At 34.7% G+C, this 26,661-nt stretch overlaps 8 protein-coding genes, 1 long non-coding RNA gene, 2 other non-coding genes and 1 pseudogene across 16 annotated transcripts; 8 read left to right on the forward strand and 4 right to left on the reverse strand.

Annotated features, from left to right (window-relative positions):
- The first annotated feature begins 167 nt into the window (after window positions 1-167).
- On the forward strand, window positions 168-3,328 carry AT5G60940 (Transducin/WD40 repeat-like superfamily protein). Of its 2 annotated transcripts, NM_125487.3 has the most exons (13): window positions 168-411; window positions 627-710; window positions 793-902; window positions 995-1,064; window positions 1,181-1,264; window positions 1,363-1,440; window positions 1,528-1,598; window positions 1,700-1,751; window positions 1,841-1,898; window positions 2,015-2,115; window positions 2,215-2,369; window positions 2,465-2,573; window positions 2,658-3,328. In NM_125487.3, the coding sequence occupies exons 1-13, from the start codon at window positions 307-309 to the stop codon at window positions 2,868-2,870; spliced, it is 1,290 nt and encodes a 429-aa protein (NP_200902.1). In that variant the 5' UTR covers window positions 168-306; the 3' UTR covers window positions 2,871-3,328. The 2 variants fall into 2 exon arrangements, with proteins under 2 accessions (NP_200902.1, NP_974972.1); NM_203243.2 differs by having other exon boundaries at window positions 793-1,064.
- Window positions 3,329-3,459: 131 nt separating this feature from the next.
- AT5G60945 (ECA1 gametogenesis related family protein) lies at window positions 3,460-3,851 on the forward strand (the record flags this gene model as incomplete). The annotated part of the gene is made up of 1 exon (NM_001085308.2): window positions 3,460-3,851. Exon 1 carries the CDS (start codon window positions 3,513-3,515, stop codon window positions 3,849-3,851), a length of 339 nt encoding a protein of 112 aa, NP_001078777.1. The 5' UTR covers window positions 3,460-3,512.
- Window positions 3,852-4,061: 210 nt separating this feature from the next.
- COBL5 (COBRA-like protein 5 precursor) lies at window positions 4,062-5,366 on the reverse strand. The gene is made up of 4 exons (NM_125488.5): window positions 5,154-5,366; window positions 5,002-5,075; window positions 4,498-4,930; window positions 4,062-4,412 (listed from the first exon to the last, which is right to left on the reverse strand). Exons 1-4 carry the CDS (start codon window positions 5,218-5,220, stop codon window positions 4,372-4,374), a joined length of 615 nt encoding a protein of 204 aa, NP_200903.1. The 5' UTR covers window positions 5,221-5,366; the 3' UTR covers window positions 4,062-4,371.
- PNM1 (Pentatricopeptide repeat (PPR) superfamily protein) lies at window positions 5,304-7,247 on the reverse strand. The gene has a single exon (NM_125489.3). It carries the CDS (start codon window positions 7,201-7,203, stop codon window positions 5,638-5,640), a length of 1,566 nt encoding a protein of 521 aa, NP_200904.1. The 5' UTR covers window positions 7,204-7,247; the 3' UTR covers window positions 5,304-5,637.
- Window positions 7,248-7,390: 143 nt separating this feature from the next.
- Window positions 7,391-7,463, forward strand: AT5G60963. The gene has a single exon. It is a non-coding gene; the product is annotated as a tRNA-Ala (tRNA).
- A 323-nt stretch (window positions 7,464-7,786) lies between these two features.
- AT5G60964 (ECA1 gametogenesis related family protein) lies at window positions 7,787-8,139 on the forward strand (the record flags this gene model as incomplete). The annotated part of the gene is made up of 1 exon (NM_001085309.2): window positions 7,787-8,139. Exon 1 carries the CDS (start codon window positions 7,801-7,803, stop codon window positions 8,137-8,139), a length of 339 nt encoding a protein of 112 aa, NP_001078778.1. The 5' UTR covers window positions 7,787-7,800.
- Window positions 8,140-8,881: 742 nt separating this feature from the next.
- On the forward strand, window positions 8,882-8,953 carry AT5G60966. The gene has a single exon. It is a non-coding gene; the product is annotated as a tRNA-Thr (tRNA).
- A 3,598-nt stretch (window positions 8,954-12,551) lies between these two features.
- Window positions 12,552-14,459, reverse strand: TCP5 (TEOSINTE BRANCHED 1, cycloidea and PCF transcription factor 5). The gene is made up of 2 exons (NM_125490.3): window positions 14,153-14,459; window positions 12,552-13,922 (listed from the first exon to the last, which is right to left on the reverse strand). The coding sequence occupies exon 2, from the start codon at window positions 13,865-13,867 to the stop codon at window positions 12,785-12,787; it is 1,083 nt and encodes a 360-aa protein (NP_200905.1). The 5' UTR covers window positions 13,868-13,922; window positions 14,153-14,459; the 3' UTR covers window positions 12,552-12,784.
- Window positions 14,460-19,195: 4,736 nt separating this feature from the next.
- AT5G08985 lies at window positions 19,196-19,439 on the forward strand. The gene has a single exon (NR_143146.1). It is a non-coding gene; the product is annotated as an other RNA (long non-coding RNA).
- A 274-nt stretch (window positions 19,440-19,713) lies between these two features.
- On the forward strand, window positions 19,714-20,070 carry AT5G60978 (annotated as a pseudogene). Its single transcript has one exon.
- Window positions 20,071-20,350: 280 nt separating this feature from the next.
- On the forward strand, window positions 20,351-23,567 carry AT5G60980 (Nuclear transport factor 2 (NTF2) family protein with RNA binding (RRM-RBD-RNP motifs) domain-containing protein). Of its 4 annotated transcripts, none has more exons than NM_125491.3 (9): window positions 20,351-20,694; window positions 21,203-21,382; window positions 21,473-21,770; window positions 21,871-22,091; window positions 22,192-22,360; window positions 22,446-22,567; window positions 22,644-22,709; window positions 22,820-22,883; window positions 22,980-23,567. In NM_125491.3, the coding sequence occupies exons 2-9, from the start codon at window positions 21,203-21,205 to the stop codon at window positions 23,240-23,242; spliced, it is 1,383 nt and encodes a 460-aa protein (NP_200906.2). In that variant the 5' UTR covers window positions 20,351-20,694; the 3' UTR covers window positions 23,243-23,567. The 4 variants fall into 4 exon arrangements, with proteins under 4 accessions (NP_200906.2, NP_851235.1, NP_001331368.1 ...); NM_180904.2 differs by having other exon boundaries at window positions 20,451-20,694; window positions 22,647-22,709; window positions 22,980-23,532; NM_001345438.1 differs by having other exon boundaries at window positions 20,451-21,382; window positions 22,980-23,532.
- Window positions 23,544-26,554, reverse strand: AT5G60990 (DEA(D/H)-box RNA helicase family protein). The gene is made up of 13 exons (NM_125492.5): window positions 26,228-26,554; window positions 25,932-26,091; window positions 25,770-25,839; window positions 25,618-25,680; window positions 25,460-25,534; window positions 25,245-25,364; window positions 25,079-25,120; window positions 24,914-24,988; window positions 24,663-24,809; window positions 24,445-24,582; window positions 24,229-24,340; window positions 24,060-24,148; window positions 23,544-23,959 (listed from the first exon to the last, which is right to left on the reverse strand). Exons 1-13 carry the CDS (start codon window positions 26,361-26,363, stop codon window positions 23,816-23,818), a joined length of 1,371 nt encoding a protein of 456 aa, NP_568931.1. The 5' UTR covers window positions 26,364-26,554; the 3' UTR covers window positions 23,544-23,815.
- Between the last annotated feature and the right edge of the window lie 107 nt (window positions 26,555-26,661).

Here is a 26,661-nt window from a genome sequence, read left to right on the forward strand (position 1 = left end):
AAGCGCCGCTCAGGTACGAATTCAAATTTTCTTTGAGACCGTTACGCACGTGTCATGCACATGATCATCACTAAAATATCATAGGCCCATTATTTTATATTTCAGCCCATATTTTAATATCAAAGGCCCATTAGTTTATATTTCAGCCCATAGTTTTAAATATTGGCCCATGTTGATCTTTGTTTCTGAAGAGGAGGAGGAAGAAGACGATGGTTGACACTTGACAGAGTAAGCTCAGAAATGGCGACTCTGGTTTCGAATTGAACTTGTGAGGAAGGTTTTTAGGGTTATAAGGTGATAAAGAAAATGGGGAATAGTGGAGATTTGGAGCAGGCTCTGCAAGATGGGAATATCTTTAGACAGCTCAATGCTCTTATTGTAGCTCATCTCCGTCATCACAATCTCTCACAAGTATGTTTTTGCTATCGTTCTTCATCTCACTCAGATTCCAATTTTGTATCTTTACATACGCACGCCAATTTGGATTGGGATTTCTGGGTCTATCTATTTTTGGATTGTTTTTTGAAACTTTGAAATTCATTTATAGATGAAGTAAGTGCTAAAAGTTTGGATTTTTCATTACTGTTGAATGGTTAAAATTTTGATTTTTGAGATCAAATGTTTAGGTTGCAAGTGCGGTTGCTTCAGCAACAATGACACCATTGAATATTGAGGTTCCTCCAAACCGTCTTTTGGAGCTTGTTGCAAAGGTTATTGTTTTGCACCCTCTGAAGTTTCTGTATATTTTTTTGGAGTCTGTGAAGAAATGTTTTGGTTCTGAGATGAGAACAGGGTCTTGCAGCGGAGAACAATGGGACATTGAGAGGTGTTTCTTCATCAGTCTTGTTACCTTCTTCTTATGGATCAATCACTACTCCTCGAACAGCTTCTATCGACTTTAGGTGATGTCCCTTTCTGCAATAAGTTATGTTTCTTAAGAGATGAAATCAAAACTGCTTACCATCTAAAGAATGTTTGGAATTGTTCGAACTAGTGTTAATCATGCGAAGGGCTCATCAAAGACTATCCCAAAGCATGAATCAAAGACGCTATCAGAGCACAAGGTATATATATTTGCGTTGTTTATGTCTCAGTAGACACAACTTTGTCTAACCCTTAATAATGTTTTTCTCCAAGCTATTTTATTTTATTTTGGCTGATATGTTTATGAATTTTGTAGAGCGTTGTTAGGTGTGCAAGATTTAGTCCTGATGGAATGTTTTTTGCTACTGGTGGTGCAGACACATCTATTAAGCTCTTTGAGGTACCAAACTTTTGTCATATTCATTGTACCAACTTTTTTTCCTTCAAGCATCGTCAAGAGTTGATAGTTCTGTGGATATTCCGTGTTGTTTCTTTGAGGTGCCAAAAGTTAAACAGATGATTTCAGGAGATACTCAAGCTCGACCATTAATACGGACTTTTTATGATCATGCTGAAGTAAGCGTTTCTTTCTTCAAAATTTTTGCCGTTCTGATTTTGTGTATCTCTTAAACAGGCTCTTAAATTAGTGATAATCATTTGCAGCCGATAAACGATCTTGATTTCCACCCTCGGAGCACAATCCTAATATCTAGTGCCAAAGACAACTGTATAAAGTATATATTTACGTTTTCCCTACCTAAAATGAATTCTCTTGGTGATTACAAGAAAAGTTTGTGTTCAACTCGTTTTTGTGTCATTTCTTGTGACGTGGTAGGTTCTTCGACTTCTCCAAAACCACGGCTAAACGAGCATTCAAAGTTTTTCAGGTAGAGATCATGGTTGTTATATCAGTTTCTGTTTAGCTACATGTTGAAAACACTGTATCTCATCCAATCTTTAACTCCAAATTCTGCAGGATACCCATAACGTGCGCTCTATATCTTTTCATCCGTCAGGAGAGTTTCTTCTTGCAGGTGATTTTCTATTATAGTTTGAATTCAAAGAGAAAAAGGTTCTCTTTGAATTCAAACTATGATTCAGATGACAATCTTTTCATGATATTGCGAAACTGAAAACTTGGCCTTTGCAGGAACCGATCATCCAATTCCACATCTGTACGATGTAAACACATATCAGTGCTTTCTTCCTTCAAACTTCCCTGACAGTGGAGTAAGTGGAGCCATTAATCAGGTACGTCACACGTTATCTGATAAATGTTAATTGTGCGTTCTATAAACATCTCTTAAGATGATCAAGGATTCATGGCTGTGAGATTCATGGTTTTTTTAGGTGAGATATTCTTCCACGGGATCCATCTACATTACAGCCTCAAAGGATGGAGCTATTCGACTCTTTGACGGGGTTAGCGCAAAGTGTGTTCGCTCCATTGGCAATGCACATGGAAAATCAGAGGTCACAAGCGCAGTGTTCACTAAAGATCAAAGGTAAAATGCAGACTCAATCAATTATCTCTGAGAATCACTAGTTTTTCCCAATAGTTCATGGCAGAACAATTGATTGATCATATGGCTTTTGTTAGGTTTGTTCTCTCATCCGGTAAGGATTCCACAGTTAAGTTATGGGAAATAGGCTCAGGTCGAATGGTAAAGGAATATCTTGGAGCAAAGCGGGTAAAACTGCGGTCTCAGGTGACTCGTTTTCTCAACCTTTTGAGACAAAAATATTCACTTCGTCGACTAATTCTAACTGGCCTTCACTGTTGTGTTTTGCAGGCAATTTTTAACGACACTGAAGAGTTTGTAATCTCCATAGATGAAGCAAGCAATGAGGTCGTTACATGGGATGCTAGAACCGCAGATAAAGTGGCAAAGTGGCCTTCTAACCATAACGGTGCACCACGGTGGATCGAGCACTCGCCGGTTGAATCAGTCTTTGTTACTTGTGGAATAGATAGATCAATTCGGTTCTGGAAGGAATCCGTTTAGATGAGAATCCAATCAATCAAAGTAGTGTATTTTATTCTCTTAAAACATAAACCATACATGAAAAAAAAAAAAAATCCGTTGTTCATGTTGCTTTGTAGAAGACGCAAGTAATCTTCCAGGTCACTGCAAAAGAACGAAATCAAAGCAGGTGAGCTTCAAAACCAGAATTACAGATTTGTTGAGGTTTGTTTCTGTTGTGAAACTTACTCAGGGCTGTAGTCACTCTCCTTCTGTCGGAGGTTATAAACCTACTGAGCTTCGCATGCGGGAGGAACGGGGTTCGATATCCCGCACCTCCATCTTCTTTACTAAATCGAGTTTTTATTTTATTTTGCATTCAAAACAAAAAAAATTAGTGCATAGAGTCTTCATAAAATTAATGCATATTACTGTATTTCTTACTTAAATGTTGTTCGTTTTACTCTTGGGAGTTTCAACTCTATTCAAATTTATAAACGGCTAATTAATAAATGTTTATTAAAAGAATCCAAAGACGTTAATCAAGATAATTAATACTATAGTTTTGTTCCTTTCCATTTAAATAGGCAAGTATCTTATTGATGTTCATAAATCAACCATTAAACATATATTTTGCTATACTAAACAAAGTTTTCTTTCTTTGCTTCTTCTCAATATCTCAGTATGTCTACTAAAAATGTGATTTCATTTTTAATGGTCATATGCATCATAGTCTCCGTAAATGCAAGACCACTTTTTTCGTCTATTTTTACTGATCCATATCCGTACCTTAATAGTTTACCAGGATTTTTTCATGTATTCAGATGTTATTCATCTGTGATGAAATTTCCAATATGCGTTATACAAACTACTGAATCCGTACGTAATAAGCGATGGGAAATCAGTCCTTATTGTTGCAAGGCATATTTACATACCAAAGATTACTGCTTGCCAAAAATTCCCTACATGCCAAAATTTCCTTCTTTCATAAGAAATCATTGTAAAAAAGTTGTTCGCAAGTAAAATTTTAATATATCTATATATATGTGAATCTTTTAACAAAAATAAAGTTATTATATTTTAATTAAAGTTATTATATTTTAAATAAAGTTGATTTGGTAAATGTTGTACTCAAAAACTACAATGATACAAATAATAGCACTTCAACATTTACTTTTCAATGTTTCATCTTTCTTTAGTTAATAAACTTTACTGAAAGCATCCACGCTTTGCAAGACATATAAACATATAGTTACAGGTTTAATCTTTAAAAAGAATTATGTATTTATAATTACGAACATTTGAAAATTCAAATCAGCAAACATGGTGAATAGAATATGTCTTGATCATGGAAATCACACATTCTAATACGTCTGACCACTCAAGTCTTTGATTTTGTAGCCGGTAACACACTATGGAAGAAAATAATTAAAATAGTGTATTTTATTTTCTTAAAACATAAACCATACATGATAATACAAATCCATATAAACTCTGGAGAAAGATTTGCTTATGATAATGTTCCTTTGGAGAGTTGCGTTGTTCATGTTGCTTTGTGGAAGACGCAAGTAATGTTCCAGGTCACTGCATAAGAACAAAAAAAGAAGCAGGTGAGTCTCAAAATCAGAATTACAGATTTGTCGAGGTTTGTTTTTGTTGTGAAACTTACTTAGGGCTGCAGTTATTCTCCTTTTGTCGGCGGTTGTAAACCTCGTTGGTCTAACGTTCTTACTCGGTCCACATATGTACTGTTGTTTAGGTGCCGTGAACATGAAGTTTGCCGGCATCCGAGCAGTCTTAACCGAGTTACCAGCGCTACCAACAGATAACTGGAATGCACTTTCTGAACCAGGTTTTAAGACACCGCTTTTGCAGCAATTAGCGATCTGCTGATTGAAAGGAGTTCCGGGAAGCAAATCGACAACTGTTGGCTTACGAACGCAGGACTGCGGGATATTTCCTTTGAACATGGAACAACCTCCTTGCCCTGTCGTTTTTGCACCCAACATGTTCCAGATCACTTCTTTCTTGGTCCCTCTCCAGCTCATTTTCCATCCTGGAATCGAACGTTGCTTCTGGTAATTGTAGGCTGTAACCACTGCCTGAGATAGAGTCAATTTTGAAGTTAAAGCAGACTCTGAGATTTTGTGAGACACGAAGAAGAAGAACTTACAACGTAGCCATCAGGCGTCCAGTTCAAGAGATCCCATTTGACTGTGATGTTTCCATAGTTGCTGGTGAGAGCTTCTGCAGATTAAAGAACATAAAAGACTTTTGAAGTTTTAGAAAAGACAAATGCAGGTGATTGTGTACAAGGAAATTTACCTGTAGAAATGAGACAGGAAAAAGAAACCAAGAGCAGGACAATCATCGTGGAGAAGAGAGACTCCATTCTTGTGGTTCCGATGTGAACAGAGACAGAGAGAGACTTTGTAAGAATATAGATCAAGGCGACGACTTTGACTAGTATACATTTGCACGTTGATATGCCTTTATACACGGGATCTTGTTTTAACTTTAATATATTAGATAATTAACAAAGATTAGCTGACTTGATCCGTTATAATTAAACTCAACTTGGATGTACAAGAGAAGCATTCAATTAACCAAGAAACCTAATTTTACCTCCGATTCTTGAGCCAAGCATGAACTCTTAGTAAACGTTACACTGAGACAAAACAAAAGATTATTGGGACAATTTGCTCATGATCAAGCAAAATGATGAGTACTCTTGACAATATCTTAAAAAGGAAAGAACAAAGACAATAATCTTTAGAAAATTCTATCAGATGTTGAAGATTCATCAGCATCACATTCTCCGTCTCATCTTATTGTGCGGTTTCTTAACAAAACTCATATTGATCTGCTTGAGCCGTTTCTTCTTCCTCGCGGTTTTCTCAGGCAAAGTCTCCCTCTTCTTAACATTGCTATCCACTTCCTTGGTCTTCTTTTTCATAAACCGTGGATCTACTCTGTATTCCTTAGGGCTAACAGCGATTCCTTTCTTAGCCGCTTCTTTATACAAACCATTAGCTCTAGTCAGCTGGTTATTCGCACACATTTTCCCCATCAACAAATCATAAGTCTTGATCCCAGGTTTGCATCCATTAGCTTTCATGCTCTTAAACACACTCATCGCATGCTCAAGCCTCTCAATCCCACACAATATCTTGAGAAACCCGTAATACTCTTTCTTATTCAAAAGCTCACCATATCCCGCTGATTTCATCTTATCGATCATTTCGTCCCCTTCACCGATCCTCGCTGCTTGATACAAACTCCTAATCAGAACAAGATAAGTCTCAGCATCTGGTTGACAACCCCATTCACCCATCCTACCAAACAATGTCATTGCTTCTTCAGTTCTCCTGATTTTACAAAGATTGTTAATCAACACATTGAAAGTCTCTGTGTTTCTAGGTACACCACGAAACTCCATCTCCAGCAAAACCTTCTCTACTTCAGGTTGAAGCTTAAAAGGATCTTTCTTCCTACAAAGCTTACAAACACAATCAAGCATCATGTTATACGCTTTGGTTCCTATCTCAAATCCTCCTCTAGACATTTCACCAGCTAACCTAGTTGCTTCATCGAGTTTCTCAGCAATACACCATCCACTAATCAACAAATCACATATATTCTCATCAGGAAATATTTCATTAGCAGTGTTCTTCACCATCTTCTCTGCGATACTCGCGTGTCCTTTCTCACAAAGCTTCTTCACAACCAAGGTAAGTGATTCTTTATCACGTTTCAAACCATAATCATTCTCCATTTTCTCGAAGAAATCAGTGACCTGCTTAGGTCTACCAGCTCTAACAAGCCTATCAATCGCCGATTCTAGTGTTTTACCTCCGGCGATACCTTTGTATTTCGAGATGATCTCTAGCATTCCTTTGAAATCTTTCCGACGGCCAAAGTAATCGACGAAAAACGAAACTGTTTCATCGGTGTGAGAGAAGTTAGAGTTCGAATCTAACCACTCGTTAAAACCTAGAGCCGCGCGACCAGCTTCCGGTGAGAGATTAAGAGTTTGGAGAATCAAATCGGGATTAGGCGTGATGTGGGAGAAGCTGAGATTGAATCTCTGCGAAATGGTTTGAGACTCGGCGTCTGGATTCCCGGTGAGCTCCTTCGAGAAAGAGAGAGCGATCTCATTCGAATCCAAAGATTCCGATTCCGCATTCGTTTCAGATGAGAAGAATCTAGAAGGAAATGTTGAGAATATAGAGGAACGGGAAGGGGGAAGAGGAGAAAACAACGGCTTGGAAGAAATGATACGGGGCTGAGATTGAAGAGTATTGACGGAGGAGGAGGAAATGAAGCTACGGAGGAGAAGCCGTCGGAGTTGCAGAGACGGTAACGACGGCGGCATTTCTGATTTAGTGAGAGAAAATTGGTAACTAGAGAGTTAGTGAGAAAGGGAAATAGAATAAAACCCTAGTTCAGGATTTAGGAACATCTTGAGTAATTGGGCTTCGTTTCGGGCCTTGATTTGCTTAAGCCCCTTTTGATTGTTTAATTTGAATTTATTATGTATCTGTTTCATTTTTACTCAAAATGGGGGTGTAGCTCATATGGTAGAGCGCTCGCTTCGCATGCGAGAGGCACGGGGTTCGATTCCCCGCACCTCCACCTACTCTAATAATAATCATGTTATAATTTTATTATTCATTTTTTTTTTAATTTAATTAATACATAGAGTCCTCATAGAATTAACATATTCCTATATTTGTTACTTAAATGTTGTTCGTTTCTAGAAGTTTTAACACTATTCAATTTTATAAACTGCTAATTAATAAGTGCTATTAAAAGAGTTCAAAGACGTTAATCAAGATAATTAATACCATAGTTTTGTTCCCTTCCATTTAAATAGGCAAGGATTTTATTGTTGTTCATCAATCAACTACTAAACATATATTTTGTTATACTAACAAAGTTTTTTTTCTTTATTTTTTCTCAATATCTCAGTATGTCTATTAAAAATGTGATTTCACTTTTAATGGTCATATGCATTATAGTCTCCGTAAATGCAAGGCCACCATTTTCGTCTATTTTTACTGATCCATATCCGTTACTTAATAGTTTTCCAGTATTTTCTCGTATATTCAAATGTTATTCATCTGTGATGAAATTTCCAATATGCGTTATAGAAACTACTCAATCCGTATCTAATAGGCGATGGGTGATTAGTCCTTATTGTTGCAAGGCATATTTACATACCAGAGATTACTGCTTGCCAAAAATTCCATACATGCCACATTTTCCTTCTTTCATAAGAAATCATTGTTTAAAAGTTGTTAGAAAATAGAATTTTAATATATATATATATATATATATATATATATATATATAAGTCTTTTAACAAAAATAAAGTTGATTTGCTAAATGTTGTACTCAAAAACTACAATTATACAATAATAGCATTACAACATTCACTTTTCTGTGTTTCATCTTTATTTAGTTGACAATATGATACTTTACATGGACATAGACATATAAACAAATAGTTACAAGGTTAATCTTCTTAAAAAATTTATGTATTTATAATTACGAATATTGAAATTCAAATCAGCAAACATGGTGAACAGATTATGTCTGGATGATGGAAATCACACATTCTAATACGTCTGAACTCTCAAGTTTTTTATTTTATAGCCGGTAACACTATAGGAGAAAATAATAACATATTAATAATATCTATATTTTTGAAAAGATAACAATCATGACTCATGAAACCGTGTCTCCCTGGCCTCCAGAGACCTCCGTAGCAAAAGTAAAAAATTATTTTGAAATTTGTGAGTCTTCTTCTAACTTGATCATTTTCTTTGGTTGCATGTGAGTCTTATATATCGTGATGAAGTCACAAAGGTTCTTTTCATAATATTTATCTTCATGTGAACATCAGCACATGAATATTATGAGTCTTATACATCAGTACATGAAGAACCCTGAACCCATCACTTAAGCTTTTAGTTTATCGTCACGCAGTAGTTGGAAAATATGGAAAACGAACCGAATTATATATTAAAAATACCTTTATAATTTCGGATGCCTCCGTAGCATAGTGGTATTGCGTTCGCTTCGTAAGCGAAAGGCCGCGAGTTCGATCCTCGCCGGGGGCTCATATTGATTTTGTCTTCTTTAGAAAATTTGTGAGCTCTTTCTCCTTTATTTTTACAGCCCAATAGCGTGTTCCCTTTGTGCGCTTATGTCCCGGTCCTCCACATAATTTGCTTACGAATATATCTCACGTCGTCATCATTTTGGGTTAGTCAGATGCTCAGCATAGGCTATGAGAATGTCGGTTCCTAACAAGCTTCCAAATACATATATCGTCAGGGATGTGTGCTAAACTAATCTCCTAATACATATATTTCGAACCTAATCTCCTAATTACTTGTTTGGAGTTAGGAGAATGATCGTTATTTGTATCCAACACTCAAGAAATGACATAAAAGGCATTAATATTTATATCGACATCAAACTAAACATGTAGACTATATGGAAATTACAACAACTCCAATTAACTAACTATAACTAGAAAACAAAATTATTTCGTACCGTGAAAAATCTAGCAAAACTGTATATATATTATACAGTCTATATTGAGAAATGAGGTTCAGATAGATCTCCATGTCGATATAAATGTAGAATTGGTAAAATGTTTATTTGAAATTTTTTTATTACGGTTTTTATACTGGCCTACATAAAATATGATTAAAAAATGTAGCATACATAATAATTTTTGCGGGAAAAGAAAAAATATTGAAAAAGAAAAAGGATAAAACAAAAAGAATTGCATGCCTAAGTGAGTGAATTATGTGAAAATGAAATAAAGTGGGCCTGTTTTTTTTTTTCTTCATCTCTTAACTTGAAGCATGCCGGTGATGAAAAAGAAGTTTATAATCATATGGACCATGTATATTATCCCATTTTAAGATAAATTATCTCTTGCCACTAAAAGATTCTACAAAACGTACATATTCTCTTGAGCAACTACAATTCTCCTCTAATTAACTAAGATATATATATATATATATACATATATAATGTAATCCACACATGTAAGATAAGATAACCGCTTATCATTATAGGCCCCTTGTAAGTTTTTTTCTTTCAAAAAATCGCATGCTCTTACAGTGAGTCTCACTGCAATAACAAAATATTAGTATTTAATTATCTTTAGAGAATTATAAAGGTTTTTTTCAATAACACGGTTCTTAGAGAATGTATAACTTTCGAATTCCAACCATTTTTTTAATTGATACAAACTGTAAACCCAATCTCGCGAACTAAAAGACTTATTTAAGTATGAGAATATAAATTTTAACTATTAGAAGAGATGTGGTGTACGAATTTATAGATCATCTTGGTTGAAAAGGAAAAAAAATGGCGAATCTTTGAATTTTCTTGACAAGTGTGTGCCCATCTATATCTAAACACATGATTTAGAAAAGATCAAAAGGACCACCAAAAAGGAAAAATAAGTTATGTTTTCAAAACCAATAATTTACCAATGGAAGGTTAATGACCCTACAACTTGGAGAAGATGATAGAGAGAAGAGAGAGAGTTATTGAAAAAGAAAGAGAGAGAGAGAGAGGGATATGACTAATATTGGAAGATAGGGATCAGTGCTTGACTGCAATTCAGTTGCTGTCTTAACTGCTTCTCTTCTTTCCCTTTCCTTCTCTGACCCTCCAATCCCAATACTCACCATCATCTACTTAATTCTCCTTTTTCTTTACATATTTATTCTTATTTATTTGATTTTGGTGGTATTACGAATTTACTACCACGACCTCAAGGTTATAAGGAGGTTCCACTATTATATATATCATGTGTCAACATTATATATCCAATTATTTAGTAGAATAAGGAAATATATAGGGAGATAATCTATATATAGTCTACACTAGAGTTATATACGAATAAGAAGCATATTATTGACAATTTTTTTTTTTTTTTACTTTCTTACAATAATATGTGATATGAATCATAGGACCCAATAGATTAATAAATGAAGGATTATTTTTGTAGTATAATTTTTAAAAGACTGTATAAGTTTGTGAAAAAAGTTAAGTGTGGATACATGCATAACAGAAAAAAAAAAAAAAAAAAAAAGGAAGAGAATAACCAATAATAAGTTATAAGAATCAATTTGGAGTAACTAAGTTAGATTTTTCTCATGTTTAAAGTCAAGTTTGTTTGATAGCTTTGTTATTATTTCAAAAAATAACTAAACGGTGGAATAGATATGTGTAAGAAAAAATCTTAAAATTGTGTGAAAAAACATAGAACTTAGTTTGAAACAAAATGAATACAGTATTTAATTAAAGTGAGGAATTATTAAGAATATAACGAAAACGTTGAGAACTGTAAATAAGCATGTTGATCCGTATGATCACTCTTTTACATGCATATATCTCTGCATTGCTTTCGCCCTAAATATAATCTCTCTCCCGCCTCAAACACGTGAATGTGAATGAACTTATGAATATAATCATATCACATTTTATTAGCTCTCTTGTTGAAATCAGTTGTGTGTTGACTAAAGACTACCAGCGATTATTTTTGAACTTTGATATTTGAGAAATTGATGATCAAAAGTCAGCAAATACGGAGATGAGGAAACCGCTAGCTATTACAACTAATTTGCCTTACATACGTACTATTATTATATCTATATTCACAGTTTTTTTGGTAACCATCACTTTCTTAATTAGTACATATATACTCACATATGTATACATAGGTTATATATGCATGATTGTGGGAGTGACTCATATATACACACGAGTCTAGGGTTTTGGCATGCATTACATAATACATATTGCCGTGCTTCTAGGCATTGTGAACAGTAACCTATCTATACTTCTAAGTTCGTATCTCTATATATAAAGAATATATAATATATATGCATGGATATATATTTATGTTCTTATGAATACATTTCATAATTAATATGCCCGTACAAATATACGTAGTTATAAGAAAATGAATGATTGTGGACATAAAATTATTTGAAACTTATTGGTGTTTTTCTGACACATGACAAGCAACGACCCCTTCGATTTCTTTCATTTGCATTGTGAACAAACATGACTTTTCTATATACATTATTACATTGGCGGTAAAAATTTGTACTTTTGTAGTTAATTATAGATATATATATCAAAATTAATTTGTAGATACGATTATATCCAATTCAAGTCCTGACTATGTAATCATTGCATAATGATGATTAAGATAGATCATATCATATTTTGATTAAAAAAATTACATAATGTTTTTTCTTAGCAACATTGTGATGCCTATATATATATATATAATGGTGATTGGTGAAATGCTTTGAATCTGGTCATACGATGGTAGAATAGCATATGGGTTTCGATGGACCTATTTGGTTTAAAGTTGAATTAGGGTTATGTTAATACTCTTTTTTTCTTTTTCTTTTTCTGAATCTGTTTTTCCTCCATCCTATTTTGAAAAGTATTATTGTTCTTTGCGTTTTTATTCACTTTCTCACATTCGTGATAACAATAAAAAATTCCATATATGTAAAACCTAAATCCTAACATATGAAATATGATTAACTAATCTAGATTATGGATTAGGATGAAAGTGCTAGCTAGTTATGAGATACCTATATTGTACAATTCATTTATTCGAGTGTATATATTCATAAATGAATAGAGAAAGACATTCAAGTAGAATTCATATAATTTCTTAAGGAAGCAAAAACTACCTTCAAAACTAAAACATATATAGAAATAACAACCATCCTCGCATTATGAATGTCTTTGTTCGAATCTAAATCCGAGACTATTAAAAAGTGTATACATACACGAAGAAGATACATAAACCAATCCAACAATACGCATATATATCAAAATATAGAAGAATACGTATACATATAACATTTTCAATGTATAGTGTAGATATATAAAATCATTCAAGAATCTGATTCATTATCGCTACTATGATGATCCGTATCATGATTCGAGCTCATCAAATGATGAAATGGTCTAATCAAACTCGTATTACCCGGCATCATGTGTTGCTGCGATGCGGTATTTGAATTCGAGCTAAAGAGCTGAAGATGACCGGCTCCATCGACGACATGATGATGATGAGAAGCTCCAAGAAACGAAGGGTATGTCGGGAATAGAGAGCTCATTGCCGGAGGAGTAGGACCGAAAAAAAGCTGAGATCCATCTCCGGCAGACGAGGAAGGAGGATGCAAATTGAGATTATTGTTATTATTAGCAGCAACATTAGATATTGCGACAGTAACGTTATTACCAGATTGGTCTAACGATTGTTGAAGATGTCCAAGGTTGTAATAAGCTGAAGTGTTGTTGTACGGATTGGTCAGAGGAAATTGTTGTTGATGATTGGTGTTAAACCCTTGATGATCTTGATTACTATTCTCGTCGTTTTTGATCCATTTTCCTTTATCAAGATCAAAACTTTCTCTTTGGGTCGTAGTTGTATCGGTTAATCTTGCTCTTGTTCTTGAAGAACCACCAAGATCCCAATTTTCCAAGAACCCGAGATTGGTTCCTGGAAACGTTGTTGATGTAGTTGAAGATGGAGATTCTCCAAACCCGGAGTTTCCGAAGATGAGATTTGGATACATCTGGTTAAATCCATGTGGGAATTGTAGAGGAGGTAGCTTGTCTACGTCATCTTTTGCTGCTTCGAGTAACCAATCAATGACTTTGCTTGGCTGACTCAGCCCTAATCGATCTTGAAGGTCGTAGAGTTGAATAGCTGTAGGTACGGACAACCTTATCCTCCGGTCTCGAAGACCACGGACTGTACATACTTTGCTGTGTCTGTCTTTGCCACCGAATGTTCTTGAGACTCGAACGATTCTTGGATTCCTAAAAGCTGAAGTCCATTGCCTTGAAGATGATACCGAACTCGGCTGTTGTTGTTGCAACATGTGGTTTAAGTTTACTTGATGATTTTGATTTTGATCTCTTTCTTGCTTTGCTTGAATCTCCTCTTCATCACATTCTCCTGATCTCATCTCTTTAATTCACTCAACAAGATCTTCAGTACTCAATTTGGTGTAAAGAACAGATCTGAAACAAGAAGGGAATAAATTGACCAATTTAATAGAAAATAAATCAAGAAGACAAGAATTAGTTGTTGTTAGCTTTCAATTGAATGAAATTGTTGATTTTAAATATGTTTTTGGAGCGAGATTCACATGAAAACAAAGCAATAATATCTCTTTCTTGAGTTTGCATCAAAGAAAAGAAAGCTCATAAGAATTTGAAATTCAAACATGTTGAAGGTTATATGTTCTTACGTTGATTGAATACTGGTAAGCTTGAGTCCTATTTCAAGATCCAGCTTGATAGAGAAGTAGAAGAAGGAGGAAGAAGAAGAATAAGAAAGAGATAAGGAGGCAGAGGAATGTGTAGTATTTCTTTTTTTGGAAACTAGAATTACATATGTATATTATAATGATTGGGGAAGTTAAATAATAAATGAATTAGATATATTTTTAAGTATTATATTCCGATCCCTAGGGCTTTTTTTTTTCGGTATGAAAGGAATTTATGCAGAAGGACAAAAGAGGAGCAATTTATGTAGTGTATTGATACTGTGATGGGAATGTGCATGTTTCGTTACACTCACAGTCACATAAATCTTATATATATAAAACTTTACAATAGTTGACAAAAAAAAAACCTTTACAATAAATTTTAATATATTTTAGTATTCAAGTTTTGGTTCCCTTTCCTTGGTGTTAGACATTCATTTTGAATTTTATATGATTTAATTTTTACCCAAGTTTGTGATCTATGTTGTCTTCTTATCTTAAACAAAAATATAAACATACGGTTAAGGTCATTTAAGAGAAAGTGTACGGTTGACAAATTAATAGTTATAAATGGTAACAAGAGCTTTTAAAGTGAAAAAAAAATATAGTACATGTATAGTAAATTAATAATGGTAAAAGTGGTTTGAACTTTGAACTGTGAAACATATATATATACAAGATCGAGTTTGAAAGTTTTATGAAACCAAATTTTAGTAAATTCAAAAAAATTCATAATATAAACAAATGGAAAGACCAATTTATTTACAGTCGTCGCTCATTTCATTTGAGTTTCTGTCGTTTTGGAAAATGAAAAGTTTTATTTGTAGATAAATTGTTGAATTTCATTATTAACGAAGCAACTTGTTGAAACCCTAAATTTAGTGATAATGAAATGTAGACTTGTTAAAATCAAACTGTTGGGAATACTGCTTTTATTTCTAATTAACTACTTGTGGGTTATATTTTTAAGCATATATAGAAAATATCCATATATATAAATTTTTTGTTTTAATATCAACATATATAAGTAAATATAATAGAGATTGACAGCTAGAGGAGGTAAGGGTCTGTCTCTGAGATAGAGAATGGACCAACGAGTATAGGTTTTTCTTTAAAGCATCTAATGCCTAAATACTCACAAAGAGATTTGTGGTCCACTTCTCTTCTAAGTGTCTTTGCCACTGAGATTTTTGCCCACAATCACAAACCATTTTCTTTCCTCTTTGTATCCAACTTGATCACTACTATATATAAAGTCTTCTGTAATTGACCGCGCCTTTAACCCACACTGGTTGTTTACGAAGAATATTGAGTTACTGCATATATAGTACTGTACGGTTTCAAATTAAGAACTCTGGTTTTGATTATGTAATCTTGAGATGAAATTGACTGTAACAAAGTTACATTTGTAATTTTGCAAGAAAAAGTTTTGTATCAGTTTTTTGGTCCTCACTTAAATATGGGGAAAATATTAAATAAATATGAACCACTTATATATCGTATAATTTTAATGATCATATAAATTGTGGTAACTGTTCATCTCAAATCAAAGGTTCCATGGATTTCTTTTTCCACATCGGTTCCGTAGATTATCCAACACAATTTTAAGGCATTTTAAGATGATCACAACACAATGTCACAGATTATTTTAAGAAGGCGATTGGAAGCCTTCATTAAAGGCATTTCCAAGGATCTTTCCGGATATGGTGGTATATTTTAAACACAAATTATTCTTAGAGCGAGATAGACTTGTACATTTCATTTTTTTGGTACTGTGATAGACATGTACTAACTTTTATATAGATGGTGTCAGTGGTATATTGGTCTAACTAATATATGCTGCAACAATATTAATTATGATGTATGTTCATAAAACTTGTGGTGAAATTTATCACAACAATTTTTTTGTCCCAACAAAGAAGCTTGCCAAACCTACCCGTCGTCTAAAGCAGCCCACTACCAAAGCCGCCTTTAGTCATTGCTTGGTTGGTAACGTCTGTCAAAGCCAAAACCTTAATTTCTTTCAAAATTGATTTAACGTAAATTCAAGCTTAAGGAATAAGCTAGAAACTATTAACAAGATCATATTTTAGGGAATTTTGGGAATGTATGACAGGATTTGGCAACGAATTATGTGAATACAATTAAATTGTTCCTGCCTTTTATATATATACACATAATTTAACTTAATCATCATGTTGACAAAAAAACAACCGAATCATATATAGGGATGGATGATGATGACGACGACGACGACGTGACTTGAGCTTCTTGGCTTAATTTCCTCCGACTTTTGGATCATATATATATAGGATCTTGTGATCATTAGTTGTACAGAAAATACCAAATACGTTAAAATTGTATGTTTGTATACATGTAACATGTATGTATATGTTCGACACTTCTGACTTTAGGCTGAATTTATTTCAAAACTCTGCCAAATTGAAATTTCAGTCTGTTCAAATAAGTTCTCCATCTGCTTAAAAAAATATAAAAAATGAATAACCAGGTTGTTTTTCCTAAATAGATCTAGCTAGGCAATAGAAGCCCTAACTCACGGCTCACGCTGTAGATTAATTACGTCCTAATTTTAAGAATGTTTACATGTCCTATACTTTTCTTCAACATAATTACGATTTCTCTTTCTTACAGCGGAATTTAAATTGAATATTAACGACTTGTAAGGGAAAATGTTGTAGATGTAAAAAAAAAAAAAAAAAAATGTTGTAGATGTAGGAGAAGAAAACTGGTAGTAATTAGCATCATATCACCGAATAATAAAAATAAGGTTTCTCGCAGTTGACTATCCGTAAGAATTAGAAATACTTACTAATTTGTTTATTCCTACCAAATTTTCATTTGCAACCAAAAATATTTGTATATATGTGATTGATCCAAATTTCAGTTTTTTAGTTAGGGAATTGGACATTTTTGTCTTTTGATGTGGGAACACAGTTTCTTGCATCCAAACTCACAACATGTTGTTTTCTTTAAATCTTTAACCATCAAAGACATTTTAGGTCAATAAAAGCATCTTTGTTTTCTAATGTAAATTCATTCATTATATACTTTATCAAGGTTGAATAAAAAATCTTAAGAAAATATAGCTAACTAGTCCAGTACTCCTCCTAAACTTTTTTTTGTTGTTGCCAAATTTACTGGATTATGTGATCTAATAATATGAAACACTCTAAACAACAGAATCTCAATAATATTTATCAAAACGAAAATGATGGAACTGTGTGTATTTTTCCACAGAAATAAAAGAAAATAAGACAAGTTCGTGGTCTTAAGCTATCGCCATCAGAACGTGTACAGAGTCACACAAATCGGTCTATATACCAGAATTCTAACAAATGATCAAAAATATCCAAACTTGCATACTTGCGTTATGTGATATCAACGAATCATAACATCCACATCTCTCTTTTATTAATTCAACTACAAGAGAGAATCAAAACAAAAGAACGAAAACGGTGTCGTTCATTATCTAACAGTGAACACTACACGATAGCCTAAGAAGGTCTTCTTCTTTTTTTGTCTTTTGGTACTGAGCCGTCGTTTTCGGGTCTGAACGTCAGTAAATGCAGAAGGCTCATGCTGAGACAGACAGCGATATGTCCTTGTAAGAGACAACACCAAAAGGAGTAAAAACCACCAAAAAAAGTAAATTATTTAACCACATAAATACACTACACACACATCCATATATTTCTATACTTATATACATGCTGATGCTGACATTATGACTTACATACATAACTGCTTCTCTTTTTTGTATTATTGACGTAGTAAAGGTGTCTCCAGAGTTTGCTGCACTGAAACTACTCGTTTCTCTCTGTGTTTTTACTGTTAACAATATCAAACCAACTCTCTATTGATCTCTTCATATTTGGAAAAGAATATTTAATAATATTAATAAATCACGAGTTCATATATAAGACAAACATATATATAAATAATATAAGGTTTTAGATGCCAAGACAAGTATTGGCTTTTATGGATAAATGGATATGAAAGTAAAGGACGTATACCCATAACGTTAGACAAATTGACTCTGTTTGTTGAACTTTGTTTTGTAATAGTATTCATTTAGATTCCTTTCTTTGTCGGTAAGCCAAATAGCCTCGAGGGATTGAGAGGAGACAAAGGGGAAGATATGAACCTGCAAAGGATGAGAAAATGCAGTAAGAAAGTTACTGTAGAGTAGTGAAGTGCCTTTAATGTCTGGGGGAGCAATAAACAAAGGAGACAATTCACAAAATAAATTATTATTTCAGATAATGGTTTTTTTTTTCGAGCTTGGACCTAGAAAAGTAAATCAATCCCATGACTCAAAAACTGTGTATACTCCATGTATTGAACTTACAAATGCTGTGAAACATTTATGCAGTATAAATGTATAATGGTTGTGACTGGCTTTTTAGTATCAGAAAACATTTATAGAAAACATGTGAGTTCATAATTTAAAAAACATTGAGCTAGCTAGTGTGTGAAGAAGAACTCAGAGAGAAGGAGATGAACAAAACAGCTAGTCAGAGTCAGCTATCTCCAAATTAATCATGATTTATATTCACAAGTTTTTCTATTTTTCTAATTTTACATCAATACCTTAATTCTATATATGTGTAAAAATATTCAGCAAAGTAATTAAAGGGACAATATGATTTTTAGGGTTTTATGGATCAATAAAATAAGAAAATTTGTCTTGATTGACCTGAAATAAGAATTCCTCAACCCATTGGATAAACTTTAAAAAGTCAAGATTTCTCAAATAGATCCAATTAGTTTTACTGACTTATTGAACATTATTAATGTACTGATTAAGAAGTAGTTCCCGCACTAAAGTATAGGCTATATGCAATACTAAGACTGATAAATTGGTAGACAAAAAAGGTAAACAAAAAATGCAACAAATTGTCACCTTAACACAATTTTGTACTAAGCTTTTACTTTTACGACTCTCCGTCACACGCGTTCTCATTCTCTTGAAGTTGGACCTCTTCTACGGGTTTTCTAGTTAAGCCATCTCTTCTTCTTCAACATCAGAACTACATTTTCCGGATTCAAAGTGTTTATTTCAATCGGCGGCGTTGAATATACGAGATGGTACGTTGTCTCCGGATGTAAGAGAGCCTTTTTTAAACGAGTTAAGAGGAATGAATATAATCAAATCAAACTGAAGGATTAATAATTGGTTAAATTATGAGCTATTCCGGTTTGGTTAAGTCCCACCGTTATATTCATCTCCTCTGAATTAATCAAATAGTCAATTATTCTAATTACTGTTGATTGTCTCATTAACTTGGAATAGAGGAGGTTTGGACTCTATTTCAGTTTTAAAAAACTGCTAATTAAACCAGATTAAAAAACGAAACTACTAATTAAATACAGTAAAATTTCGAAGACGTTTCAATACACAATTAATACCATAGCTCAATTTCTTCCCCTATAAAAACAGCCAAGGATCTTACTATTATTCATCATTCAAAGACAAACTCGAGAAAAATAAACTTTGAAACTTTTTTTTTTGTGTTTTCATCATGGCTATCAAAAACTTGATTTTTATTATAGCGGTTATGTGCGTTTTTGTCTCCGTAAATGCTCAACTACCACAATTTCCTTTTCCATTTTCATTCTAACCGATTTCTGGTATGCCAGGATTACCTGATATTACAAAATGTTTGTCATCCGTGATGGATATTCCGGGATGCATTGCAGAGATTTCTCAATCTATTTTCACAAGAAAATTTGGTAACTTAGGTCCGGCTTGTTGCAAAGCATTTTTGGATGTCGAATCCAATTGCATGCCAAAAATTCCATTCATTCCGTTATTTCCGCCGATGCTAAAAGAACAATGTTCAAGAATTGCCGGTGCTACTCCTCCTACACCAAAATAGAGTCTTAGTTTATTTTTAAAACATATAAAATATGAATTTTTTGTCTTTTCAACTTCTTTCTTAAATTTTATAATTCTCAGATTACTCAACATGTTTTACTTAAAAAAAAACGATGATACATTAATAACATTTGAGAAGTCGTATTTGTGTTTAATTTTTAGTCGTTCTTTATTTCTAATGAATAATACCTTCAAACATCGAGTAGATAATTAATTTAATATTGCAATATTTCAGAATTTGTTGTTTTCATAAATCTTTTAGATACGTCGTATAGTAACACAAAATCTGTCAACGGTTTATAACTTTTTATATACGACCCAAAACCATTCTCAAGATCAACACAAGTAAATCCTATTTTTGTAAGTTTCTAATAAGGAAATGAACAAGAAAGACCCAATAATTCAAGAATGATGAAGCCCAAAGTATGAGTCTTCTTGCTTCTTGGGCCGAACCGAACTGAACTGAACTGAACTGAACTAAAGCTAAACTAAAACTAAAGTTGGTACGGTTCCTTCTCTTCTCTCTCTCTCTTTCTCCGTCTGTCGCTGTCTCTCTCGTCCTCTCCTCTGTTTCGTAGCTTCTGCAGCAGATCTCTCTTTGTCCTTCTCTCTCCCTCAGATCACTGTAAGTACACGACACTTCACTTCATTTCCTAATTCGATCTGTTTCTTTTACTCTTTCTCGATTTGCTTCCAATCTTGATCTCTTTTCTCTTTCTATATCGAGCTTGATCTGACTCATTCTTTATTATATACTTCTCTTCTCGATTCCTTTTTTGTGAAAAAAACATCTTTAAAATTTCATTTTTGTTAGTTGCTTCGTGTCTTGATTAGTGTTGTTCTTGTAATAAATGTTGTGATCTTATATTCATTCTAGGGTTTTGTGTGTGTGTGTATGAGCTTAATTTCATACAGAACAGTGAAATCTTAGACTTTCGATTAGATCGTTGACTTTTATCTGAATTATTGGAATTTAGGTTATTGAATCAGTCTTTAGGTTATTGATCAAAATGATTTACTTCAGAGAAGATTGTCTCAATAATTACTAACACAGTGGTTGATTATTGATAATGTTATTAATCCTGAGCTATGTAAATTTTGATTCTCACCGTATATATATATATTGAGTGTAGATGGCACAGCAGGAAGCTAGTCCTTCCCCTGGTGCTGAGGTTGTTGGTCGTGCCTTTGTGGAGCAATACTATCATATTCTTCACCAATCTCCCGGTTTAGTTCATCGGTTTTATCAAGATTCGAGCTTTTTAACCCGACCTGATGTTACCGGTGCTGTGACTACTGTCACAACTATGCAAGTGAGATTATCATTAAGTCTATTACTTTAACAAGATTGCTATGATGTTCTCTTTTGATTTATATTAACTTGGTTTCGCTATGGATTTCAGGCGATCAACGACAAGATTCTGTCGTTGAAATATGAAGACTACACGGCTGAGATAGAAACTGCTGATGCTCAGGAGTCTCATGAGAGAGGTGTTATTGTGCTGGTTACAGGACGCTTAACCGGGAACGATAATGTTAGGAAGAAGTTTAGTCAATCTTTTTTCTTGGCTCCACAAGACAAAGGATACTTTGTCTTAAACGACGTGTTTCGATTCCTTGAGGAGAAAGAGGTGACTGCACAAGCCCGCTCTGTCCCCATCAATGGAACCACTAGGGATGTTCAGGCTCCTATTGAACCAGGTAGGATGAAAGTTCCATGTTTTTTTTTTTTTGTTTCCTACCACACATAGCACTTATTTATTTCAAGTTAGAATATTAACATCGGCTTACTTCTTGTCAGAACGTGTTGTTGTTAGTCACGAGCCCGAGGTAGAACCCGAGCCAGTTGCTTCTATCGAGGAAGAAGATCTTGACAATGTGGCGGAAGTGTATGATCCTTCTGATAAAGATGAAGGAGTTGTTGTTGACGTTGAGCCTATTGAACCTCCCACTCAAATAAGTCATAATGAAATCTTATCAGTGCCTCAAGGAGATGCTCCTAAGCATTCTTATGCTTCAATCGTGAGTTGAAACCGCTCACTAACTTAATTCTTTTGTTGTTTCTCAAGATTGTTTTTCTGTTGTTAGTAAAACTTATGAAGTCATTTGTGTGCCTCAACAGCTCAAGCAGATGAAAAGCAGTCCAGCACCAACAACACACGTTGCTAGAAACAAGCCAAGACCAGCTCCAGTCAACCAGAAGCTGACCGCGCCTCCTGCTGAGCCTGCAGCAAGACCCGAGGCTTCAGCTCATGAGAATGTTCCGAATAGTAGCCATGTTGATGTGGAAGGTCTGTAAATTCTTTTCATTTTGCTGTTTGAATACGCGCATTTCCCTTGGTTATTGATTTTTGTTTTGTCTATTTGTTGTTACAGATGATGGTCATTCGATTTATGTTCGAAATTTGCCGTTTGACTCCACACCAACACAACTTGAAGAGGTGTTCAAGAACTTTGGTGCAATCAAGCATGAGGGGATTCAAGTCAGAAGCAACAAGGTTTGATATATAAATCTACAATCTCCTCCAAAAACCCTTTGCTTATTGGTCCCTTACACGTATTTGTGACTCGCAGCAGCAAGGTTTCTGTTTTGGTTTTGTGGAATTTGAAACATCTAGCGGAAAGCAAAGTGCCCTCGAGGTAAAACCATATATAGCCTTGAAAATTCTCCTAAGTCTTTTCGAGCTCAGGTGTCTGGTATATGTTTCGGTTGAATTAGAAAGTCTGACTCTTTGTGTTGGTACATGTAGGCCTCACCAGTTACAATTGGAGATCGTCAAGCTGTTGTAGAGGAGAAGAAAACAAATAGTCGAGGTAACAAACATGAGAGACCTCATCAAGAATCAAGAAAAAGATGGTTGATGAAGAGTTTTTGTGTATTTAAGATGTGGCTAATCTTTTTTTTTGCAGGAGGAGGCAACAATGGAGGTAGCAGGGGAAGGTACTTTTCCGGAAGAGGAAGTTTCCGAAATGAAAGCTTCAAAGGAGGACGCGGTGGTGGGGGAAGAGGAGGCTATGGAAGAGGAGGAGGTGAGTTTTCTGGTAGACCAAAGAGCTCAAACCCACGAAATGGAGGAGAAGGTTACCAAAGGGTTCCTCAAAACGGAGGAGGTGGAAGAGGAGGCCGCGGAGAAGGAGGTCGTGGTGGAGCTCGAGGTGGTGGTTCATCTTGACTTTGCTTTTAACGCTCCTCTACAAGAGAGTAGTTTTAATTTTTGTTTTGCGTCTTTCTTTTTGCCTACTACTTGAGTTGATGTGGTATTGGCTTTTTTGTCGGTCTAGTTTTTCAATATTCTTGCTTTTTTTCCTCTCTTTTTTGTTTTTCATCTTTCAATCTTTCTTTGGGGTAATGTACTCTTCATAAACAAACATTCAATTTCATAAGGAATCCATTATAGAGTTGTGTTCTTTACGCAGAGATGTTCTTACTCTTCGTTTTGAAGTTAAAGTGAGCAGAAGTGAACATGACCAGTTTATCTAATTCGTTGAATGCATTAGGGAACTCGAAAGCATAGAACTGTAAATTAGAGATAAAACAAAGAGCTGCAGGAGCCACCAAGAACAGACACCAGAGCTTTTAAACATCTTTCAACTTAAATTGTATAATCTGTCATTGAGAAACAAAGCAAAAAGAAAAGAACATACAAATTACGAGTACAAAATGGATTAAATTTCCCTAGTTCATATGGAAAACTTCAATTCAAAACTTTGGTGAGTTATCGGAAAACAGTAAAAACAGAGCTATTTTATCGTTTGAACTTCTTAGAAGACTTCTTGTCTTTGTTACCACCTCTTTCCTTGTTGCCTCTGTCCTTGTTACCTCCCAAGAACCTCTCACTTTCTTCATCATCTTCTCCCCTTCTCTTCCTACCTCCTGATTCTTTCATATTCTAAACAAAAATTGCCAGAAAACATATTTCAGTTCTCTATAAATCAAAGTTATACGCAAAAACGAATAAACCTAGAACTACAAATGCAGAGTAAAAATACCATTGCAGATAGCTTTTTCGCTTCTGCAACTCTCTCCAACAATGACAAGACTTCATCTTCCTCAGCGGGATATTCAGGTAGTTTCTTGCCTGAATGTCAACAAATAGTCATGTCTGTCTCCATGATAGAATCAAACAATAAAAATGTATCCAATAGTTTTTTTACTTACCAATGAGTTTTTCTATTTGTATATACCATTCGAGCTCATACTGGTTTACAAGTGATATCCCAACACCAGAACGTCCAGCACGAGCGGTTCTTCCTACTCTATGGATGTAATCCTATAAGCCAGATTTGGAAAATCAATGCCGGTTCTCAAGATCATGGATTCATGAGACACAAGATACAAAAAAACTATTCATCTGAAGACAGAACAAGGGCTAACCTTTGAATTTGTGGGAATATCATAATTGATAACCACATCAACTGATGGGATATCGAGCCCTCTACTAGCCACATCGGTACAAACCAAGATATTACATTCCCCTGCTTTGAACTTATTTAAAGCTCCCAGTCTCTTTGACTGTGAACATTTAAAAAAAAATGAGAAAATTTTGAGAGAAAAGGTCGAGCAATGTTCAGAGATAGGAGCATATCATTTACCTGAGTCATTTGACCACTGATAGGAATAGCTCTAAAACCAAGGCTCCGAAGCACCAAAGCCAGAAAGCGAGTACCATCACATGTTCGGGTGAAAATCATAGATGTTGATTCAGGCATTTCACTCAGAATGTATACCAGATAGCAATCCTGTCACAGTGATGAAATTAGGGCCATTATAGTCAAAAAAGATAAAACTCTCTTATGTGATTGCTACTATCTATCTACCCCGCTCTGTGATGTAAATAAGGTACCTTGTATTTAGCGGCAACAAACCGATACTGCTGCTTAAGAGTATCGACAGTGGAATATTTGGAGGCAGCTTCAATCTGAAGAAAACCAACAAATTAACAACGGTTATAACCTCAAAATATGATAGCTGTGACAAGAATAATTCCAGTCATTTAGTGTCTCCATACCTTCACAGGATTCCTCAAACATGCCCTTTGAAGTTTTCGAACCTAAAAAGCCAAAACAAATTCAGTGAGATTAACCCGTTGTTCCTTTTTAATCTTCCACTCCAAAAGATTATAGAGTGACACTTTGATCGATCAAAATGACAACACTCTCAAGCAAGGTTCCTACCTTTTTAGTCATAGTCGCTGAAAAAAGAAATGTTTTCCGCTCAAGAGGGATCTCTTCCAAAATCTGGTTAAGAGATTTCTCAAAATCTTCATTCAACAGTCTATCTGCTTCATCAAGAACCTGTTAAATAATGTAAAGTAAATACCAAAATGATACGAACTAAGAACACATTACACCGAAACGTAGAAGACCAACAAATATAAGCATAAATTTACCAGATATTTCAATGATTTCAGAGAAAAGCCTTTTGTATCAGACATATGATCCCAAAGACGACCAGGTGTTGCAACCTATGAAACAACATACCATACTTAGTACTAGATTCGGATAAGTGCTGAGGCTGAGGCTAAAACAATTAGAACAGAAAGCGTACAATAACATGAGGCCGTTTCCCAAGAGCAATAGTTTGTTGCATCCTGTCTATACCTCCAACAAGCTGGCACAAAAATTAGGTAACATTTTCGGTTTAAATCCATACAATACTTGTTAGCAGGAAGACATAAATTGCTGTAAACATGAGCTTACCACAGCACACCTAAGACTTATATCAGCACCAAGAGCTTCAAACTGTTCAGCAATCTGGATTGCAAGTTCTCTGGAGATAGAATCAAACAGAAGAATCGAAACCAATAATAAGAATGAGCAAACAAAGTAAACACTAGAAGAAACTAGATAAGCGAATCATACCGAGTTGGAGATAAAACACAAGCGAAGAAAGCAGGATCCGGTCTACGTCCTTTCTTAGGCTCAGAATCATAAACATACTCAAGTAGTGCTTGCAATATAGGAATTGCAAAAGCTCCGGTTTTACCAGAACCGGTTTGCGCAAGTCCAATTACATCTTTCCCTGAAACACATTAGATTTTTCCAATTAATTGCAATGATAAACCCTAACAATCAAAAAGTTGCAACCTTTACAATCTCGCAAACACTTAAACTCAGAACTAAGAACCTCTAAAACGATTTAATCGTAAGGAATTTACCTTCAAGAGCAAAAGGAAGGGCTTCGGCTTGAATTTTGGAAGGGTTCTTCCATCCCAATCTCTCGCAAGCTTTAACAAGCTCCTCACGCACACCAAGCTCTGCAAACGTCTTCACTACTTCGTTCTCTTCCTCCATTTTTCAGTACTCACCAACAAATTTGCTATCTCCTGGACCTCAAAGGCCGTAAGGGAATCAAACGGCGTTAAGGAAAAATCGCGACTTTAAGAATTCCGGCGAGGTTCACGGCTTTAGATAAGTCGAGTAAACGTTAGGGTACAAATCAGAAGAGACTAGTGTTTGTTGGCTGAGAAAAGAGAGCGAGTTCTAGCTATCAAGGGTTTTAGTTATGTTGTTATTTTAATAACCTAATTGGGCCAAATATGGGCCTGCCTTCTTAAAGTTTGGACTAGATATCACAAATTACAGTGGTCGA

Source organism: Arabidopsis thaliana, chromosome 5 (genome assembly GCF_000001735.4).
Source record: "Arabidopsis thaliana chromosome 5, partial sequence".
Classification (NCBI taxonomy): Eukaryota; Viridiplantae; Streptophyta; class Magnoliopsida; order Brassicales; family Brassicaceae; genus Arabidopsis; species Arabidopsis thaliana.